Genomic DNA, 23,481 nt, shown 5'->3' with positions numbered 1-23,481 from the left:
CTATCCTCTATCAGAGCTAGGCAGGAACGGAAAGAGGGTTCAAAGGACAATTTAATTAAGCAAAACATACCTGTTTTGCTCATTTGTGGGTTTGGTGGTTTTGAAAGACAACTGTAATTTGGATTATGTTGAAGGTAATACCATAAACTACCCATCTGCAGACCTTTTTGCAGGAAACCTGTACTGTGGGGGAGAGGCTACCACGAATATAAATGGGCTGCTCAAAGTACCACACTAATAGCTTTTACTACTATCCTTGAGAGCAGCTGAGTCCGATGTTCCTTTTTCACCTGCCAAATCAGATTGGTTGTTAACAAAATATAGGAATGCACAACACGATGCAAAAAAATTTTTTTTTTAATAAATAACCTTGTTCTACAATTTTTAATTACTTACAGCAAAGAGGCATCATATGGAAATAAAATAGGCTATTGGATCTCCTGTGGCGCACAGCTATTCCAGATCCGGAAGCACTCTTATTCATATTAATCATCTGTCTCAAACGCCTGTTACCTTTTATTACTTAAACATTTAGAAAAACAAAATAACCCATCAAAAATATATATAACAACCATAAGTACATAAGTGTTGCCATACTGGGACAGACCGAAGGTCCATCAAGCCCAGTATCCTGTTTCCAGTAGTGGCCAATTCAGGTCACAAGTACCTGGCAAGATCCCAAAACAGTACAATACGTTGTTATAGCGTCGCTGAAATAGTGCCATGTAGTTAACACACTTTGCATTCTGTGCAGCGATCTTTGATAAAACTACCCCAGAAACAGGTTATTTAAACCGAAATGCCATTCTGCTGATTATGGGTGTCGGGAGCAGGAACTAATTTCTCACAGCGCTGTGACTTCTGTGTTTCAGCTAAGTACTTGGGTTGCTGGTTGTTATATACATTTTTGATGGGTTATACGATATAAAAGGTTATACGATATAAAAGGTAACAGGCATTTCAGGCAGATGATTAATATGAACGAGAGTGCTTCAGGATCTGGAATAGCTGTGCGCTATAGGAGAACCAACAGCCTATTTTATTTCCACATGATGGATCTTTGCCATAAGTAATTAAAAACTGTAGAACAGGGTTATTTTTTGAAAAGCTTTTAATCAGATTGGTTGAGCAGGCAGGTATTTAAAGGTTTGGCGGTATAGATACAGTAGCCTTTAAATTGCAAGTAATAAACATCACACAAATTTTCCAAACAGCTTTCTTTGATCAACATAATTATTACAATTCTCTTGGTGTAGTTTTGCCATAATTATTGCAGAGTTTTTAATCAACTTCACATATCTCAGTCTATGTATGATTTCACTGAAACGGCTTTTACATTTCAAATACTATTCACATATTCTCTTGAAACAAAGTTATTGTGTACTTAGGAAACAATAAGAAGAAAACCTTGTTGAAACAGGATAGATTCTCAAAGAATGTGACTTTAGACCAATGGGACAAAGCTGTTTAAGACAGCTGAAGTTCAATCTTACATGAAACAGTGAGGTGAGAATTGAGAAGTCCAGGTCCAGATGTACTGAATTCCAAAGGTAGTTTTCAAAAACCTCTGCCAAATGCAGAGCCTTTTGTAAAATACATATAAGGAAGTACAGGAATGTATTTGTATTTGCCAGTACGTACAGCATGTTATTCTACAAATGTACATGTACAACAAAGAGCAGCAGTACCTGCACTTACACGTGGAAGAAGCAATTTTGCAGCTTCCATAAGTACCTGCCAACACTTATATGTGTATCTGATCCCATTTTACAGATCTACATATCAAAGTGCCTTGAATTATGTACTGAGGCTGCAATTTAACTTTTATTTTTTAAGAGGCAGAAACAAATAACAGGGGATTAAGGAGAATTACTCCTTTTCATTCTTTGTCTGAAACAAGCACTTTTTAAATCTGTGAATCCCTGCAAGCTTTTGGGGATTTTTTTTTTCAACATAAATGTGTATTCTGTATATAAGATGGGGAATACACATGTAGATTTTTGACCCACCCAAGCTATTCCCCCTTTGAAATATCTGCATCTCAGTGATCTCCACATGCAAATAGTGAATTTTGGAAATCACCACTTATACATGTATGTAATCCACATGTGTAAATGCTATTTATATGTGGAGATAATTAAAAAGAGGTTAAGAAGTACTTCACTGAACTTAAAACAGACTAACAAACTCGGAAAGGATTTCTTTAAACAAAGGGGGTTATATTATAGCAAATCAATTTTATAAGGTAGGCAAATAATGTACTTTAAAGGTACAAGTTATGTATTTTCAAGCAGAAAAAAAATTTGATCTGGCAGTGATACAGTGGTGGAAATAAGTATTTGATCCCTTGCTGATTTTGTAAGTTTGCCCACTGACAAAGACATGAGCAGCCCATAATTGAAGGGTAGGTTATTGGTAACAGTGAGAGATAGCACATCACAAATTAAATCCGGAAAATCACATTGTGGAAAGTATATGAATTTATTTGCATTCTGCAGAGGGAAATAAGTATTTAATCCCTCTGGCAAACAAGACCTAATACTTGGTGGCAAAACCCTTGTTGGCAAGCACAGCGGTCAGACGTCTTCTGTAGTTGATGATGAGGTTTGCACACATGTCAGGAGGAATTTTGGTCCACTCCTCTTTGCAGATCATCTCTAAATCATTAAGAGTTCTGGGCTGTCGCTTGGCAACTCGCAGCTTCAGCTCCCTCCATAAGTTTTCAATGGGATTAAGGTCTGGTGACTGGCTAGGCCACTCCATGACCCTAATGTGCTTCTTCCTGAGCCACTCCTTTGTTGCCTTGGCTGTATGTTTTGGGTCATTGTCGTGCTGGAAGACCCAGCCACGACCCATTTTTAAGGCCCTGGCGGAGGGAAGGAGGTTGTCACTCAGAATTGTACGGTACATGGCCCCATCCATTCTCCCATTGATGCGGTGAAGTAGTCCTGTGCCCTTAGCAGAGAAACACCCCCAAAACATAACATTTCCACCTCCATGCTTGACAGTGGGGACGGTGTTCTTTGGGTCATAGGCAGCATTTCTCTTCCTCCAAACACGGCGAGTTGAGTTCATGCCAAAGAGCTCAATTTTTGTCTCATCTGACCACAGCACCTTCTCCCAATCACTCTCGGCATCATCCAGGTGTTCACTGGCAAACTTCAGACGGGCCGTCACATGTGCCTTCCGGAGCAGGGGGACCTTGCGGGCACTGCAGGATTGCAATCCGTTATGTCGTAATGTGTTACCAATGGTTTTCATGGTGACAGTGGTCCCAGCTGCCTTGAGATCATTGACAAGTTCCCCCCTTGTAGTTGTAGGCTGATTTCTAACCTTCCTCATGATCAAGGATACCCCACGAGGTGAGATTTTGCGTGGAGCCCCAGATCTTTGTCGATTGACAGTCATTTTGTACTTCTTCCATTTTCTTACTATGGCACCAACAGTTGTCTCCTTCTCGCCCAGCGTCTTACTGATGGTTTTGTAGCCCATTCCAGCCTTGTGCAGGTGTATGATCTTGTCCCTGACATCCTTAGACAGCTCCTTGCTCTTGGCCATTTTGTAGAGGTTAGAGTCTGACTGATTCACTGAGTCTGTGGACAGGTGTCTTTCATACAGGTGACCATTGCCGACAGCTGTCTGTCATGCAGGTAACGAGTTGATTTGGAGCATCTACCTGGTCTGTAGGGGCCAGATCTCTTACTGGTTGGTGGGGGATCAAATACTTATTTCCCTCTGCAGAATGCAAATAAATTCATATACTTTCCACAATGTGATTTTCCGGATTTAATTTGTGATGTGCTATCTCTCACTGTTACCAATAACCTACCCTTCAATTATGGGCTGCTCATGTCTTTGTCAGTGGGCAAACTTACAAAATCAGCAAGGGATCAAATACTTATTTCCACCACTATATATGTAGGGAGAAAGAACATACTCTAGGATAAGCAGTTATACATGCACTTCACTTGCACTTTCCTTATCTGTCAAAAAGCTAGTGATTTATTACTAATCTTCTTAAATTATATGAATCAATTAGAGTAGCCTGACATAGAATTATAGGTAGTGTACATAAAAAGATACAAATAAATCTAGGCATTTTGCTTATTAAAAATAAATCAGCAACATTATTTACTTGATAAAAATAGAAACTAATTCATCTGATTCACTCACTCATTGGCTTTACTGGTGATTTATTAACAGATCTGAATTGACTAAAATATTCTTAATTATGTGCGCTATAGCTTACCTTTTCAACTGACCACCAGCCACTCTAAAGAAAAAAAAAAGATCTTCCATTCAACACCAAACTTATTATATATCATCTATAAGCTGCTTACTTAAAAACTATTAAATTTATAAAATCATTTCTGCCAACTGTACCAGACACATTTAACTAAGGTACTTGCCTAGAAATGTTTAGCAAACTAGATACCTCTAAGGTTTGTTAATACACATCAGACGTTAATCTGTCTCATTTTATCAACCCTGAATCCACAGCAAAGTTATTAAGCAAAGAGCTAGCATGCCCGATCTACATGTATCCAAAGGGAGACCTGGGTAATCGATACAGCTGAGGTGCAGAGTTGATAAGTTTGCACACCCACTGTAAGAGGAAACAGCAGCTGTTCACTACAAAGACATCTCCAGCAAACCAACCCATGCAATGACTCTAGCTTATTTGCTCTAGTGGCTGGAAAAATATGCCACCTCACAGTATGAAAACTACTGATTGAGATAAGGTGCAAAAGCAAATGCAAACAAGGTGAACTATCATAAGGAAAGGACTTTTCTACTATTAGATATTCAGATATCTAAAATTTTTTAAAGTAGAATCCAAATTCATAACTGTTTAATTTACCAGTCTGAATTTTACTTACAAATGTTTAACTTCATTAAAACAATATGCCCAAAAGCAGCTTGCAAATATCTTTAAAAAATGTCATTTTTCATGTCTGCTATACTAAAAAATAATAAATCAACATTTGGTTCTTTCAGTAGACTTTATCACTTGGACAAAAATAAGAGAAATAAGTTTTATCAGGATTAGTGTTTGAAATCCAGTTGGATGATGATCAGTAAAACCAACAATAAAACTGGTGTCCAGTCTTAGAAAGGGGACAACTACTGAGTGGTCATGGAAAGTGACTGGTCTTATTTGTATATACGAAGAAGTTTGCAAGTAAACTGTTTATGTCCTACTTATGCTAATTGTTAAATGGAGAACTTCAATTTCAACTGAGGCCAAATGGACAGGATATCCACAACTAACATGCATGCCAAATGGACAGGATATCCACAACTAACATGCATGAGATAAATTTGCATATAATGGAAGCAGTGTATGCATTTCTCTCTTTTGCACATATATTATGAATATCCTGAAAACCCAACTGGCTGTGGGATCCCCAGGACAAGCTTGGGAAGCCCTGCTATAGAGTCTATCCAGTCTTAGGCATCACCCTCACACTCCTGTATCGAAGAATTCCCCTATTCGTGTGCCATTCTTCCTTGAAGTCTTGCTTTCTTTTGTATTACTGGTAAAATTCATAATGAAGAGAAATGAGGCAAGACAGCCTTTTCTATATTTTATCTTGATGCCATGATTTACAAAACAAAACAGAAATCTTGTTATAATATAATGATCTGGTTGATCAGCATACTGTCCACATACAAAGAAAATGACTAATAACTTTTTCATAGCTGGTCTCAATAGTAGAGTTTAATTTTATAAATCAATGTTTTATCTGAAAAGATTTATCCCGAACATCAACAAGCTCTGCAAGAATTGACCTTTCAACTGTCCACATGCATGACACAGAAATTAGTTATGGAATGAAGGAACATAACATTATTCAAGATGTACCAGAATATTTTCCACCTCTAACAGTTTTGAATGAACCCATGCGTTTTATGCTCCTAGATTCTTTTTTGATTTGGTAGATACACACATACACTATATTTGTACTATCTATGGCTACTTACACAAACATGCATGCATACTCACTTATGCACTAGAGGAATAAGTTAAGGGTATATCATTCATACAATCTGACATTCACATACTAATATGGATCTATTTTTTTCCTAGACTTTTATGGATTTTAAAAGTTTCTAAGTATTAGCAAGTTTCCAGATGAGTTTGTGCTCTTCACCAGGGTACTGCAATAAAAGTACAAAGCTGTACTGTGATCGGAATTAGAAAGCCAGCATTAAACATAGGGCTTATGATGGAAACTTTTCTTGGCAACACTGACCAAGAAATCTGACAAACTATATCACAGTAGACCTTCACATTTTTTCTAAACATTTCCTTTTTCATTAGCCTGTTCAAGGCATCCATTTCCATGATTTCAATTTTTTATATGACTACTCCTGCAACAAACTGAGTGATATTACCACTGCTGTCTCTCTCCTCATCACTGATATTCACATATACAAGCCTCCTTCATTTCTAGGTACTGTGACCTAATCATTTACAAAACACTGTAGAAGACTGGAGTCTCTGCAAACTGATAATCAACTGTCAACATTCCACTGATCTACTTTTTTCTGACACCTTGGTGCTCAGAGTAGAGGGACACCTCAAAATGCTTACAAAAATGTCTAAATCCCGATTTTGGAAAGCCAGAATTTGGACATCTTGCACTGCAGTTTGTCCAAATATCAAGGGGGCATGTTGTAGGCATGTTTAGAGCAGGACTAGGAAGGGCCCAAAGTAAGAAGCCCAACAGCAATTTTTGACATGTCTATAAAGAAGGATGTTTTATCTAGACCTGCTTCAGTATCGTCGAAGTTACACAAAGGTGCTGACTGAGAAGCTGACCATTGGAGGGATTACGGCATGACCCTCCTTAATCCTCCAATGGTTGCTGTCCCCCTTCCTCTCCCCTGAAAGTGAAACACAGTAACATAGTAGATAATGGCAGATAAAGATCTGTACGATCCAGTCAGTCTGCCCAACAAGATAAACTCATTACATAAGGTATGATGTGATACTTCCTATGTATACCTGATCTTGAATTGTCCTTGACATTTTCAAGCCATAGACTGTAGAAATCTGCCTGGCATTATCCTTGTTCTAAAACATCTGAAGTTGTCATGGAGGCCCTGAAAAGTGCCACTCCAACCCATCCAAATCTACTTAAGCCATGGTCAGAGAACAGACCACAGAAGTCTGCCTAGCACTGGCTTTGCTTCCCAATTACTGATGATGCTACCTAATCTCCGTTAAGCTTCTTTGGATCCACTCCTTCCAAACAGGACTCCTTTGTGTTTATCCCACACATTTTTGAATTCCATTACATTTTCATTTCCACTACCTCCTGCGGGAGAGCATTCCAGGTATCTACCACCCTCTCAGTGAAAAAAATACTTCCTGGCATTATTCCTGAGTCGGCCCCCCTTCAACCTTAATTCGTGTCCTCTAGTTATACCACCTTCCCATCTCTGGAAAAGATTTTTGTTTGCAGATTAATACCTTTCAAATATTTGAATGTCTATGATATCACCCGTTTCCCCTTTTCTCCAGGGTATATATATTCAGGTCATCAAGTCTCTCTCCTCGTACGTCTTGCTACACAAACCCCATACCATTTTTGTCGCTTTTCTTTGAACTGCTTCAAGTCTTTTTACATCTTGAGCAAGATACAGCCTCCAAAAACTTAACACAATACTCCAAGTGGAGTCTCACCAACAACTTCTACAGGGGCATCAACACCTCCTTTCTTCTGCTGGTTATACTGGAAAGGAAAACCAGGCTCTATGTCAGCTGCACGTTTTTATGGCCATTCTGAACTAAGCATGTCAGAGTAGCTGCATATTGGTTAGTGCAGTGAACAGACTGTAAAGCATTAGACCTACTGTAACTATTATTTTTTTCTGGGGTTCCTTCTAGGAACAGATGAATACTTACTGTACCTAAAGATATAAGATACCTTCAAGTCTGAAGGCTACTAAAGTGGTATACATTCAGGTACAGTAGGTATTTTTCTGTTCTTGGAGGATCACATTTACCAAGAATTACAGTGGGGTTTGAACCTGGGCTACTCCTTTGTTCTGCAAGGATATCTGTATGGTCATTTTAAGTTTTAGTTTGTAAAATGGGTGGTCAGGATGGGCATCTCCAGCATACGGATGTCTTCCTCAGATATATTCAAACAGGAAATCTGGACATCTTTGCTGTTCAAAAATTGCTGCGAGATGGACATTTTGTTTTTGGACGTTACGAGCAGGATGTCCTAAATCTGACTTGGACGTTCTTTTGAAAATGCCCCTTCATATGTCACATAAAAAGGCAACCGGCAAACAGTAAGGAAGATGGATGAGACTTCTAACACAATCCCTCTAACAAGAGAAGCTTCTTAATGATTTTATTGATGAACAAAAAGACCAGACACCGGACCGTGTTTCAGCTCCATGTGACTCTGGGCAAGTCACAACTCTCCATTACCCAGGTACAAAATAAGTATCTGTATATGATATACAAACCGCTTTGTAACTCACAGAAAGGTGGTATATCAAGTCCCATCCCCTTTCCCTTAAAAAAGCCTGCCTAAGCGGTCTCTTGTAGAAAATCAAATCAAGCTATCGTTCTTGAAAAAGTACAAAACCGCAAGGTGGTCTAATAGTTGATTCCAGGAGCATTCTCTAAACACAGCTCACTCTCACTTTTTTTGTTGCTCCCATGTTTTTGCAAGAGCAAGTTGTGTTTAGAGAGTGCTCCTGGAATTCACTATTAGACCATCTTGAAGTTTTGTAGTAAGGAGACCCCTGAGGTAGGCCCTTTAAAGTTGAAACATGGTCCCGTGTTGGGTCTTTTTGCTCATCAATAAAGCTACATCATTAAGAATCTTCTCTCATTAGTGTGATTGTGTTGGAAGTGTCATCCACCTTCCTTACTGTTTGCCCGTTCCTACGGACTTTGTAAGGTTACCGTCATCCCTCCACTTTGGTGGTTTGCTTTCCTATCAAAAAAGGCAATCAAGGACGTCATGCTCTGAGATCATGAAGACGGAGCTCTGTTGGGGCTGATGCGAAATTAAGCTTTGCCCTCTCTTTTGGAGGATCTGTTTGCATGGAAACAATACCCAAACCAAGGAGTGCTAGCTATCTACATGCAAGAAATGAGAAAAATTCTGTTTTGTGGTGGAAATTGGGGACCGCCAAAAGGCTGAGCTAACAGCGGGCTTGGGCACAAAGAGAAATATAACGATGGATGTTTCAGAATTGGAAGATGACAAACATGTGCCACCAGGAGAGGATTCCCAGGAAATTTCAAAAAGCGGGTGGTGAATTTGTTCAAGGAATTTAAACAGGAGACGCCTGCAGTACACCAGGATGTGCAATCAATGTTGGAGGAGATTTGGTCAGAGGTAAGCAAATTAGGTACCCACATTGGTCAAACTGAAGAGAACCTCAGTTCCCTGACCTCAGACCTTTAAAAATGACTGTAGAAAAGAATTTAATATGTTACAAGAGATGAGTGATCAAATCTAGAAAATAGGTCCCGAAAGTGTAATCTTACATTCAAGGGAATTCCTGAATCGTAGGCCTATAAGGATTGCATAGTGGTCATACAAAATCTTTGTATGGCCATCCTACGATAGGACCTGGAACTGGCTCAGTATGATTTTCAATTTTTGTGAGCCCAGAGGAGAATGGGCCCTGTTAGAAATGGATCTCCTCCCCAAGATATGGATTGTATTTCTTGGTAGCAGGCAAATTGAGGAGAGTTAAGATTGCGGAGGTGGTCTAGGAGGCCCTAAAGACCTGGGTTGTAATAATATTCCCTCTCAGCTGCTTTCTCGCCAGATACCTCTGCACCCGGCGCCACGCTGTGACTCAGCTTGGAAGGAAGTGGTGGGCACTAGCATAAAGGGTCCTAAATCTGTCAGTTGAAGCCTGTAATGTGCCGGTATTTCAGTGCACTTGAAAGGTGGTTTGGCCTTGGTACAGAATTCCCTCTGACTTCATCCTGCAGATCTTGCCCTTGTTACAGGGGTCATACTTTTGGGGTTGGATTACTACATGGCTATGGTGTGAGCTCTGGAAACATCTACCAGCCATATTGTGACTTCGGACCTGTTTTTTTTTTTTTTTTTTTAGCTCTTGTTAGTTGGTCTTGTTTACATTGATTCATGTGGGTCTTTGTTTTCATATGCTTAAGAGATGGGAGTGAAGAGTGTGTTTTTCTATGTTTGGGGTGTCTGCTTTCCCGTCGTGGTATTATTTTCTCTATCAGGAGGCTGATCTAAGGGGTGGGGGTGTTGATCAGCAACATTTGTTGAAAGGGGGAGGGGTCCGTGGGGAGTTGAGACAAATGAACCAATCTGCCTCAGAGCAGAGACTACAAGATAAAAATGGACACACGATTATTGAGGAGGAACATAATGTCATAGTTGGGTCTTGGAATGTTAATGGCACGAATAATGCGGGTAAACTGAGCAGGGTTTTCAGAGAACTGGGGAGGTTTAAGTGGGATATTGTATTTTTACAAGAAATATAACCACCTGTCGTGGAATTATGGGGACATAGTAGTCCAATGAGAATGGGGGAGATCAGTTCCCAATGTACATTAGTTTTATTTGGAAGCTCAACTGCATATTCTTCTGGAATGGGAGATAGGAACAAGGAAACATGCTACTATCATTGAGCAGCATTTTTATTTATTTTATTTCATTTGTATCCCATATTTTCCCAATCAAATTGGGTTCAATGTAGCTAACAGATTATTATATTAACAATACAAATCTGGTTCAATGTATCTAACATATTAAACAATACAAATTAGTCAATGAATACATCAGTATAAAAGACTTGTAGGGTTGAATTAAACAATGATTAAATCCCTCTTTAGCGTAGAGACATTTGTTATGGGTGTCCACAGCTCATAGGACAACGTTTGAGGCACCCATGAACCCTCTTTTGAAACATCTGATGGCCATTTGGGGAGTATTTGCCATGAGCCTAGATTTCCCGGGGGTGGGGTGGGGGTGGGGAGTGTTAGTTGGGTCTTCTTGATATGGGAGTGGGTAGGGGTGGCCAGATCTAGGCAATTATTAGATGGGAATAAAACGCTACCTTTTCAGAGAATACGGGATCTCCACCACCTACCAGAAGGGAACTATTTTTACTACTTACAAATCAGACATTTTATGCAAGTGCGAGGTCAGCTAGGGGTGGATTTGGGAGATATGGAGAACTCAGGGAACTTGTGGGATGTGCTGGATAAAATCCCTTGACTGTTATCAGTTTTATATAGGTATTTTACAGGGTTTGAACCCACTAGATATAAACAAGGTTTAGGGGTGAATTTTACAACTAGGGATTGGAAGCTCAATTCTAGGGAAATTAAAAGGGCATCTGTCTGTGCTTTAGTATGCATATAAAGTGGTCACAAGATGGTATTATACACCTGTTCGTTTAAAAGCCACATTTCCCTTTGAGTCTGATAAATGTTGGTGATGGGCGTGGGCACGGGGATGGGCACATTTTTCCATGTATGGTGGCTGTGTGGTCCCATTGCAGGAGTACTGGAAGAAGGTTTTGTAATGAGATATCTGCTATTTTGAGTACTGCTTTGTGGCCTCTCCTCAATACTGCTTGTTGGGTATAGTTAATAGGTTGGGCTCCAGGCGGCAACAACAGATCCAATGCTTGGGACTGGCTGCAGATCACTGTGTTGTCACTACTTAGTGAAAAAAGCCAGGTAGTCCCTTGTTGGACTGAAAAATGTGAGTGAAGATCTTGGTTGAGATGGAGCATTTTACAGCTAAATGGAGAAGACAAATATGAGTGTCAGGTGGCGGACTGGGAAAAGATTCTTCCGTGGGTGGGGGGCTTTGGAGAATAGTGGGTTTGTTAATGGGTATGGCGATGTTTGCTGAAGGGATCATGGCACATGCACCGGTGTCTGTTTTTGATGGGGGAGGGGTTGGGGTATATGGGGGTTGCTGAAAAGAATTTGTGCAGTCTGGAAGGGTTATGAACCCATTGTGAAGGTTTTGTTATCCTTGTTGGAGTATGGGTATGCTCTATTGTGCTTCCATGTTTTCTTAATAAAAATAAAAATATATTACAGTTTTTAAAAAAAAAAGGGAAATCAAAATATCTGACCTGACAAGGGTAAAGATTTGCTTTTATACTTCATCAGTAATAAATCTGAAAAAGCCTTTCTGGTCATCTATTTTATTATGTAGCATTGTTATGAGCATTTTAGGGGCCATTTACTAAATTGAAGATACTTATCTGTAGCAGATATTCTCCGAGGACAGCAGGCGGATCATTTTCACAAGTGGGTCGACGATCTGCGTCAGCCCGGGAAACGGCATAATGCATAGCAAAAAGAAAAGTTTTGCTAGAGCCTTCTAGCGTGTGTGCTGCACTGCACCGCAAATGCGCGGAGTGCCTTTCCGTCCATTGCGCCACCACCTCAGTTTTATACAAAAGCAAAAATGAAAGAAAAGTAACGCCACCAAGGGTAGGTGGGCGGGAATGTAAGAATGATCAGCCTACTGTCCTCGGAGAATAACTGCTACAGGTAAGTATCTTCGCTTTCTCCGTGGACAAGCAGGCTGTATCCTTCTCACAAATGGAGAATCCCTAGCATCCAGGCTCACCCAAAACAACAACCACTGGTCAATTGGGCCTCGCAACATTGAGGACATAATGCAGATTTACCTGAAACTATATACAAACTAGCTGAGTGTGCAGCCTGAAACAGAACGAAATGAGCCTAGGAGGGTGGAGTTGGATTCTAAATCCCAAACAGATTCTGCAACACTGACTGCCCAAACCGACTGTTGCATTGGGTATCCTGATGAAGGCAGTAATGAGATGTGAATGTGTGGACTGAAGACCACGTTGTAGCTTTGCAAATCTCTCAGTGGAAGCTGATTTCAAGTGGACTACCGACACAAGCCATGGTTCTGACATTATGAGCCTTGACATGATACTCTGGAGTCAGCTCTGCTTGGGCATAAGCAAAGAAAATGCAATCTGCTAGCCAACTGGAAATAGTGCGTTTACCGATGGCGACTCACCTCCTGTTGGGATCAAAAGAAACAAACAACTGGGCAGACTGTCTGAAGGGCTTCGCCCGCTCCATGTAAAAGGCCAACACTCTCCTGCAGTCCAAGGTGTGCAAGTTGCTTCTGCCAGGGTGGGCATCAGGACGGGGAAAAAATGTTGACAAGACAATTGACTGGTTCAGATGGAACTCCAACACCACCTTCGACAGGAACTTAGGGTGCGTGTGAAGGACTACTCTTCTATGATGAAACACAGTATAAGGTGTACCCACTACTAAGGCCTGAAGCTCACTGTCCCTACGAGCTGAAGTAACAGCTGCCAAGAAAACGACTTTCCAGGTAAAGTACTTCAGATGGCAGGAATTCAGTGGCTCAAAAGGAGCTTTCATCAGCTGGGTGAGGACAACATTGAGATCCTATGACACTGGTGGAGGTTTGACAGGGGGCTCTGACAAAAGCAAACCTCTCATGAAGCGAACAACTAAAGGCCGTCTAGAGATAGGCTTACCTTCTACGTGTTGATAAGCACTAATTGCACTAAAGTGAACCCTTATGGAGTTGGTCTTGAGACCAGACTCTGATAAGTGTAGAAGGTATTCAAGCAGGGTCTGTGTAGGACAAGAAAGGGGATCTATGGCTTTGCTGTCACACCAGATGGCAAACCTCCTCCATTTAAAAGAGTAACACCGCTAAGTAGAATGTTTCCTGGAAGCCAGCAAGACCCAGGAGATACTCTCTGAAAGACACAAGCAAGCAAATTCTAGACTCTCAAGATCCAGGCCATGAGAGCCAGAGACTGGAGGTTGGGATGTAGAAGTGACCCCTCATTCTGCGTGATGAGGGTTGGGAAACACTCCAATCTCCATGGTTCTTCGGACAATTCCAGAAGAAGGGGGAACCAAATCTGACGCAGCCAGTAATGTGGGATCAGGATCATGGTTCCGCGGTCTTGCTTGAGTTTCAACAAAGTTTTCCACTAGAGGTATCGGAGGATACGTATACAGAAGGCCCGTTCCCCAATGAAAGAGAAAGGCATCTGACGCTAGTTTGTTGTGTGCCTGAAGCCTGGAACAGAACTGAGGGACCTTGTGATTGAGTGGCGAAGAGATCCACTGAGGGGGTGCCCTACGCTCGGAAGATGTTGCGGGCTATGCCCATATTCAGAGACCACTTGTGAGGTTGCATTACCCTACTCAGCCTGTTGGCCAAACTGTTTATGCCTGAAAGATACGTGGCTTGGAGAAACATGCCGTAATGGCATACCCAGAGCCACATCTGGACGGCTTCCTGACACAGAGGGTGAGATCCGGTGCCCACCTGCTTGTTGGTGTAATACATCGCAACCTGATTGTCTGTTTGAATTAGGTAACTTGGTTGGACAGCTGATCTCTGAAAGCCTTTAGAGCGTTCCAGATTGCTTGGAGCTCCAAAAGGTTGATCTGAAGACCTGTCTCCTGGAGGGACCAAGCTCCTTGAGTGTGAAGCCCATCTACATGAGCCCCCCACCCCTAGAGTGATGCATGCATCGTCAGCACATTTTGTGGCTGAGGAATTTGAAATGGAAGTCCCAAGGTCAGATTGGACCGAATTGTCCACCACTGAAGAGAGCGTACCAGCTCGGGGGTCACTCGGATGACATCTTCTAGGCTCCCTGTGGCTTGATACCACTGAGAAGCCAGAGTCCAATGAGCAGATCTCATTTGAAGGTGTGCCATGGGTGTGCCACATACACTGTGGAAGCCATGAGGCCCAACAACCTCAACATCTGCCGAGCTGTGACCTGCTGCAAAGTCAGAACCTTGGATGCAAGGGACAGAAGGTTGTCTACATGTGTCTCTGGAAGATAGGATCGAATAGTCCGTGTATCGAGCAGGGCTTCTATGAATTCCAATTGTTTGATAGGACAGCAATGGGACTTGGGGTAGTATATTATGAACCCTAGTAGTTCGAGCACCTGAATAGTCTCCCACATGGACTCCTGAGCACCTTCCTCCAAGGTACTCTTCACCAGCCAATCGTAGAGATAAGGGAACACATACGCTCCCAGTCTGCATAGCACTGCTGCAACTACCACTAGACATTTGGTAAACACCCTGGCAGCTGATGCGAGGCCAAAAGGCAACAAGCGATATTGAAAATGTGTTCCCAGTCGAAATCAAATATATTTCCTGTGAGCTGGAAGTATTGGGATGTGTGTATATGCACCCTTCAAGTCCAGAGAGCATAGCCAATTGTTTTTCTGAATCATGGGAAGAAGGGTGCCCATGAAAACCATCCTGAACTTTTCATGGACTAGGAATTTGTTCAGGGCCCTTAGTTCTAGGATGGGACGCTTCCCCCCTGTCTTTTTCAGCACAAGGAAGTATCTAGAATAGAATCCCTGCCCTTCTTCCCCTGGTGGAATGGGTTCGACCGCATGAGCATTTAGAAGGGTGGAGAGTTCCTCTGCAAGTACCTGCTTGTGTTGAGAGCTGAACAAATGAGCTCTTGGTGGGCAATTTAGAGGTTTGGATACCAAATTGAGGGTGTATCCTAACCGGGCTATTTGAAGAACCCACCGTTCGGAAGTTATGAGAGGCCACCTTTGGTGAAAAAAGTTTAACCTCCCCCCAACCGGTAAGTCATCCGGCACGGACACTTTTATGCTGGCTATGCTCTGCTGGAGCTAGTCAAAAGCCCATCCCCCTTGCTTTTGCTGGTGAGCAGCAGTGGCCTTAGGCACACGTTGTTGACGAGAACGAGTGTGCTGGGGTGTAGCCTGAGCAGGCTGGCGAGCCGCCGGAACATACCTACACCTACAAAAGGCGTAAGAAGTACTCCGGGACCCACCAAAATACTTCCTAGATGAGGAGGTGGTTGCAGATCTGGTCAACAAGTTCCTCAACCTTCTCTCCAAAAAGATTATTCCCTGGCATGGGGCATCTGCCATACTCTATACCCTGGGCAGAGATTCTGGATGTCATGTCAAAAGTGCCGTAAGTGCCCCTGGCCAAGAACTTGACACACACCTTCTGCTGCTTGACCAGCTGGCGAAAAGGCTCCGGAGCGAGTGCACCAACTGAGCCAGACAGCTGCCTCACCCTGTTCCGCAGTAGACGCTTGTGAAGAGCTGGTATGATTGAATACGTGCGATAAGCATCGCGGCCTGATACATTTTTCTCCCAAAACAGTCCAAGTTCCTAGCTTCTTTGCCTGGGGGGAGCAGAAGCATAGTCCCTAGTACTCTTGGCTCTCTTGAGAGCGGTATCCACCAGCATGGAGTTGTGGGGTAACTGAGACCTCACCAACCCAGGTTTCCCATGGATCCGATACTGGGTGTCAATTTTCATGGGGACCACAGGGACAGAGAGGACGTCCAGTTCCGCACGAGGACTGCCTTGAGTACCTCATGCAGAGGAGCCATCACTGCCTCCTTAGATGGAGAGGTGTAGTCCAGAACCTTGAGCATCATAGCCCTGGGCTCATCCTCCACTTCTACGGGGAAGGGTATAGCCTCAGCCATTTTCCACACAAACGAGGTGAAACAGAGGCTCTCAGGTGGGGATAGCCATCTCTCAGGTGGAGGGGAAGGTTTTGAAAGGATCACAAAGGACTCATTGGAGGAAAAGTACCTGGGATCCTCTTCAGACTCCCACAAGCGCACCTCCTCGGTGTCAGACAGCACTTCCCTCAGTGATGTCCGAGACTGTGCCCGCCTCAACTTCGAGGATCCATGGCCTCGAGAACGGCATCAAGGGGTCGGTTCTTGCCTTGACTCCGGCGAAGCTTCCTCCACTGACGTCGAAGGCGAACCGGCCTGGGTGGCAATCGATACTGGCAACACACCTCAGGCTGGGGGCCAGGCGGGGCCGCAGCGGAAGGCATGGTAGGCACAGGCACCCCAGATGCCGATACACATTGCTGCATAAAGGCCTCCAAAAGCTCTGGGAGCAAGGCTCGGAGTCGAGAGCAGCCATTGGTAAGGGCTGCAGGGCCAGTGCGGGCTAAGGTTGCCTAACCGCCTGGGGTGTGGGAGCAGGACCTCGGCTGCTGGGAGACAGGTGCGTGAGAACCTCTTGAATGGAGAGGGAGTGCTCCTCCCGATGCCAATGCTTCTTGGGAGCCTGATCCCTTGAAGAAAAGTCCATAAACCATTATTAAAATGGACTTGGGAAAATCCACTGCTCATTCCTGGGAGAAGCAGCATAAAATCTGTTTCTACTGTTTTGGGATCTTGCCAGGTACTTGTGAATTGGATTGGCCACTGTGGAAACAGAATACTGGGCTTGATAAACCTTTGGTCTGACCCACTATGACAATGCTTATGTTCTTAAATATTAATGAAATAACAAAGAGAGCGGAAGGAAACCAAAATAGACCAGATAAAAACCACAGAGAGTAAGAGCACCAAAAAAGTTTATTTGGACCCTACACGGTCCGTGTTTCGGTCAACCGGCCTTCTTCAGGGGTCTTCACATTGACGTATACAGATGTGCCTCCAAAACTCTCATGGAGTGAAAGGCATAAATGCTGGTGCTCTCCGAAATCGAAAGTTGGCGTAAATGCATTTCTGGAGTTCTGGAGGCACATCTGTATACGTCAATTTGAAGACCCCTGAAGAAGGCCGGTTGGCCGAAACACGGACCGTGTAGGGTCCTAATAAACTTTTTTGGTGCTCTTACTCACTGTGGTTTTTATCTGGTCTATTTTGGTTTCCTTCCGCTCTCTTTGTTGTTTCATGTGTTTTTTGCGGGAGACTTGGCCCTTCTTTTTGTTGGCTTAAATATTAATAGCATGCAAGAAACGAAATCACCTTTAAGTTGTTAACTGCAATAAATGTTGACAGAATATAGGTTCACACTGTTTTTAAGATCATAGCAGCAAGAGAACAGAAGGATAATAAGAGGAGCGCATATGAAACCAAGGACCAATTAATGCTGAATAAAGCCATCAAGACCAGCGCTAAGAAAAGCAGAAATCTCAGTATAGCATGGATTGACTATAAGAAAGCCATCGACAGCAACCCATATTCCTACATTAAAAAAACAAAAATCACCTTGAAATGTACAGAATAAACTCTGGATTGATAAGTCCAGCAAATCCACCATGAAATTCTGGCAAACCATACTGTATCAATTACAGTTTGTCATTTCTAACATCATGATCCAGCAAGGAATATTTTAGGAAGATTCCTTGTCATTACTTTTGTTTGGCACTTAATCCATTCAGTATTCTTATTAACTCCATGGGCTATGGATTTAGTCTTAAGCCTAAATAAAGATGGTAATGATCCAGAGGTTGAATACTATAAGCATTGAGACTAGCACCATATAGCCCCTTAAACGTTTTTCTAGCCTTTGTATTTAGTTCACCCAGTATTACTTAATGAGTGATTCTGGATGTGCTGGTACTAGTGTTTTTACGTTGCTTCTTATTTTACATTCCTATACAGATATCTTGTGTGAAGCAGGAGTATGCAACTTCAGGATTTCCTAATAGTGGTTGGACCGATGTCAAATCTAAGAAGAGAACCACTGCAGTTAATAATGCATGTTGAAAATTTTTCTAAGATGTTGTAGTTTATGCAGCCCTAATAGAAGGGGATTCTTTGTACAATATATATTTTTGATGGTGTCAATAAAGTCTATTATGTTTTCTTTTTATAGTGTGGTGGACCAATTTGAACCTGATACTGAATGAGTTATTCCCAGACAGGAAGTTCCTCCATATTATCATTGTTTTAGTTTCCCTTTTCTCCCTATGCCTTTCCCTGGTTTACTTTTTTGTGCTCCCCGTCTCTTGACAGCCCTTGACCAGCAAGTCCAGTTTTATGTAAAAAGTCACAAGTCACTGATGCAGAATGTATGTTCGGTCCCTGATGAAGTTTGCAACTAACACTGAACTCTGTATTGTGGAGTTAGATTCTTGTGGACTGACTTTTTTTTTTTTAATGAATTATTGATTTTAGGTATATGTAATAAAATGTTTCTACATAGCCTGCTAGTTCTGCACTGCTCCTGTCACTACAGTTTTGGTTGCTGCAGTTGGATTTGCTTCTCCTTGTTTCATAAGGAATGCATCCTTAGGGACATTAAAGGAAGACTTCCAAAATAACTGACATAAGCTTATTGTGCTGCTACACTTCGTATGATAGAAAACATCAAAACTGCATGGCAATTGTTTCAGCAATGAACCCCTTATGTATTACCTGAAAGCATTTTCTAGAAAGCTTTAGAAATGACTTTGAAAACACACACGACCATTTATATGTGACCTGTGTGGGTGTCTCTCTTTCTCCCTCTTCCCTGTGATCAGAAAATTGTTGAAATTTCCATGAACTGAACTATCATATTCCTTCTGGTTTCCATGGGATATCAAACAGTATTCAATTCAAAATTTTTAGGCTGACTTGCTATTTTTGTTTTTTTAAACAGGACAGGTTCATTACCTCCAGGAACAAATGTACTTTGAATAGAGGGAACCATTTGTTCAAAGACTACCATAAACACAATTTTCTTAAAGCACTCAGAGAACACACCGAAATCCTATAAACAGTTATTTCTTCCTCATGACTTCCAATTCTTTTTATAGGAGGCAACATAAAAATAACTTAAAACCAGAAATCTTAAAATTAGAAAAATTAAAACCTGCTCTCTCACACAACTTATTATTGGTAGCAACAATAATCTATCAAAAACTGATCTATGGTTAAAATAACCTCCCAAATAATTTTTTGAGTCTTGATTATTTCTTTCTGAATTATGTTAAAAGATCATAAGTGAGGGAATATTGTTACATTCTGATTAGTGCATGCCAACTAGTCTAAATCTCAGAGGAAAAGAGTCATGCTTTTTTTTTTTTTTTTTTTTTTAAAGAGTCCAAACGAAGGGGTATAATGGATTAAAAAAAAATGAACAGGCAAAGTACATTTGGGGATCTGTATATCTTCAATCTTTACTGCAGTTTTGGAATTCATCATATATTCATAATTGTACTTGATCCCCTCTAATTTTTTTTCTCTACTCTCAAAGGTGGTTTAATGTTTAATGAATTAACTACATACTAAGAAATATTTAAGTAGGTGCATAATCTGTAATTCAAAACCTCTTACAGGCCTTTTGTGTTTCTTTAGCAAATACAAATCTTCTATTACTGAAAGGTCTCCTATTTTATTTCCAACATGGCCATGTGGCAGCAGCTTTGTTGCAGATGGTAGATAATTTAGTCACATAAAAAAACAAGTCGAGGCCTTTTGCCTCCTCCTATTTGATAGCTGGCAACAGCTCAGAGACTTTTTCAAACCTGGAAATCATTAAGGTTCATTCAAAGCACCAGTGAATGTCCAGTCCTCCTTTTGGCTCTATACCAAGATGTCTTGCAAACAGATGTTGAAACTGGTCTAAGTTTTAAACTAAAGTACAGGACGAATGTCTTAACATGCAACAAACACCACTACAGTGTACAAACCCCAGTGTACACCTATTCTGCATCTTATTCACAGCATACCTCTAAGACTTATCTAGAGCTGATGATGACTCAGAGTGTTAATACAAATGAGTGCATTTCCTCTTTGTAAGATATCTGACTAAAGCTTAAAAAAAAATACAAGATTGCTGGTGCAATGCTCATAGAAGTAACATGAAACAATTAACCATCTCTCTCCAAATCAGGTTAATAGTTAACACGTGTACTTTCATAAGGCATGAAAGAACAAGAGAGCACTATAAATAAAGTAAAATCAGGAAATACATTTTGACTAAAATTATACAACTGAAAACAAACATAACAAAATAAAAATAAAAGCTTGACAAACAGTGAAGTGCCAATCGCACACCTTACCACTTACAGAATACAAAATGCTTAGTGCTTGGACTTGCACACAATGGAACTGGATACCTACAGATCAGTGGGGAAAGCAAGTGAAGCAGGGCTCATAGAATTCCTTCTAAGCCCTCTGTGTGCGCACACACACATGCAATTGTATCTATGTTGTCTGTGTACGTATGTATGTTGTCTCTGAACTGCATCTGTGTACGTATGTATGTTGTCTCTGAACTGGAGGGGAGAGAGAAAGAGAGGCACAGTGTGGTTGGAAAGAAAAATAAAATGAGAAATGTGATAATATATCCAACCATTAGATGTCACTGTCATCAGATTTTAGAGGATGAATTTACAGTTTAACCACAAGGTGTCACTATCTCAAGGTCCTGCTGTGTACCTCCACCACTAGAAGGCAATACCTATAGTAACCAATAGCAAACTGTTTCAGTCACTAGATGTCATGTATACAGCACCCAACAAGAAAGCAATATGGTTCAGTCGCTAGGTTTCACAACAGAATTTACAATACATCTGAATCACTAAGAACCAACCCAGCAGGGATAGGTGGAGACAACAGGGGATGGTATGTGGTGAGAAAGGATGTGGAACGTGCCTCATGGAATTATTTCCAACCTCTCTAAAAACGTGTGTCCTGTGTGTGCATATTTCTGCATGAACATGTATATAGATGTGTGTCTGTATATACATCTGTGTGGGTATATATCTGCATGGGTGTTCTCTTGCGTTTGTGTATGCATATGGGTGTCTGTGTATGGGTTTATACGTGTGTGTGTGTGTTTCTGCACTTGTCTTCTTGGGGGAGGAGGTGGTTATGACTGTGTATCTGCATGGATTTAATTAAGTATATTTAAAGACTTGATAAACTAACTGCCTTTCATGGAGAAAACAATTTCATAAAACCTGGAGTTGCCAATGGGAAGAAAAAAATGTGTGTGTGTTTGTATCCACCTGTGACTGGGAGAGGAGAGGGGCAGTATGAAAGAGGCAATTCCCTAAACGTTATGTAAAAGAAACCTCTTCCATGCCTGTGAAGTAACTTACAAGAATTAGAATATGCCAAAAGGAATCAGCCTTATACAGTGTTATTATTATAGTCTTCCAGACCTACTTAAGCATGATCAAATACATTAAAAATATTGAAGCATAAAGGTAAGCATCCAGAATTGGCCTCCATCCTAAAATATGGACAAGCATTCCAATGAATAGAAAAAAAAATCAGTAATGAACAGAAAATAAAATCAGTAAAAATCATCAACTGATGAAACAATAAGAGAACAGATGAAAACTAGCGGAAAATGAATGAATACATTGAAAAACAAAGTATAACTTCAGGAGCATTATGTGGATCATAACTAAAACACACCAAACACATACACAAATAGTTAAGGAGGTGAGTTTAAACCTAAGGAAGAGAGATTGCTAGGTGCAGTACAGGTCAGTGAACCATAGACAAGATTATTCACAGGAAATACAGAACCCACCCCCCAAGTATAACAGACAAATATTTCTATAAGGAAAAGCTAGAAATGGTTACTTATTTTACAGTTGGCTGTGGAGTTCTAAATAATTCCTTTTCAAATGAGCAGGATATACCAAACAGCCCCTTAATAGGAAGGGGAAAGACAAGGCCCTGTGAGTAACTTCCTTGCCAAAAGGCAGTGTTGCCCCTTATCAGGGCATGAATCTTGAATGATTCACAAAAGAATGTAGTGATGACCAGGTCATTGCCTCACAGATATCTTCTGGTGAAATCGTCCAGGCTTTAGACCAGGTTGAGTGGAGAGTGCCTGTAATCCCTGCAGGACCATCTTGTACCGAATAATGTACGCCGCCTCTATGGCCGACTTAATCCAAAGTGCTTTGGAGGCCTTACAAGCTACCTGGCCTTGGCACAGTCCCTGAAACAGCACAAATAACTTATCAGATTTGTAAAAGGATTTGACACCAGGAGATCAAAGCAAGGGTTCCCCCAACGATCAACCACAAGCTGGAAGGCCTCCAGGCTCAGGTTCCATTCTCCCAGGTAGAAGACATGCAGACTCAGGAAATCTGCCTGAACATTCTCAGCCCAAGATGTGGGCCAACGAGAGAGAGTTCCAATATGGCATTCCACCTAAATGCAAAGCCAAACTGCCTCTAGCATGACTGCTGTGCTTCTGGTTCTCCTTTGCTTGTTGACGTAGGCCACCACTGTGCTGTTGTCTGACAGCAACCTGATTACTTTTCCTGCTAATGCTGGAAGAAAATGTTGCAGAGCCAGGTGAATGGCTCTCGTCTCTAACTGGTTGATGGTCCTTGACACTTCTAGACTTCCAGCTCAACCAGTTACTACCGCTCCCCAACAGAAAAGGCTGGAATCCCTGGTTACCATTACAACTCGGGGGTGAGGTCTAAGCTAGCCCAATGGAGAAGATTTGGTCTGGTTCCAACTGGCCAACTCCGTTTGCAAGCATCTCTTAAGTGGTAAATTGACCTCAAAATTCTGACAGCAAGGGGCCCATCAGGATAACAATGCCCAGTGAAGGGGTCTCATGTACACTTTTGCCCAGGGAACCACCTCAAGGGTTCCTGCCATGGATCCCAGGAGCGGCAGATTGTATGCAGTCTGCTTCGTGGCCCTGGGACTAAG

General features: G+C 41.7%; 1 protein-coding gene across 9 annotated transcripts in view; it reads right to left on the bottom strand.

Annotated features, from left to right (window-relative positions):
- FIP1L1 (factor interacting with PAPOLA and CPSF1) overlaps positions 1-23,481 on the bottom strand; it is a 337,219-nt gene that overhangs the window by 49,559 nt on the left and 264,179 nt on the right. For 5 of the 9 annotated variants that reach the window (XM_030191378.1, XM_030191380.1, XM_030191379.1 and 2 more), the window contains one exon: positions 4,250-4,273. The exons of the other annotated variants lie outside the window; for them this stretch is intronic. In XM_030191378.1, the coding sequence (XP_030047238.1) occupies positions 4,250-4,273 (24 nt within the window). The remainder of the gene's footprint in view (positions 1-4,249; positions 4,274-23,481) is intronic. 9 annotated transcript variants of the gene reach the window in all.

Source organism: Microcaecilia unicolor, chromosome 2, assembly GCF_901765095.1.
Source record: "Microcaecilia unicolor chromosome 2, aMicUni1.1, whole genome shotgun sequence".
Taxonomy (NCBI): Eukaryota; Metazoa; Chordata; class Amphibia; order Gymnophiona; family Siphonopidae; genus Microcaecilia; species Microcaecilia unicolor.
The sequence above is the reverse complement of the archived record's forward strand: the minus strand, read 5'-3'. Positions and strand labels throughout refer to the sequence as shown.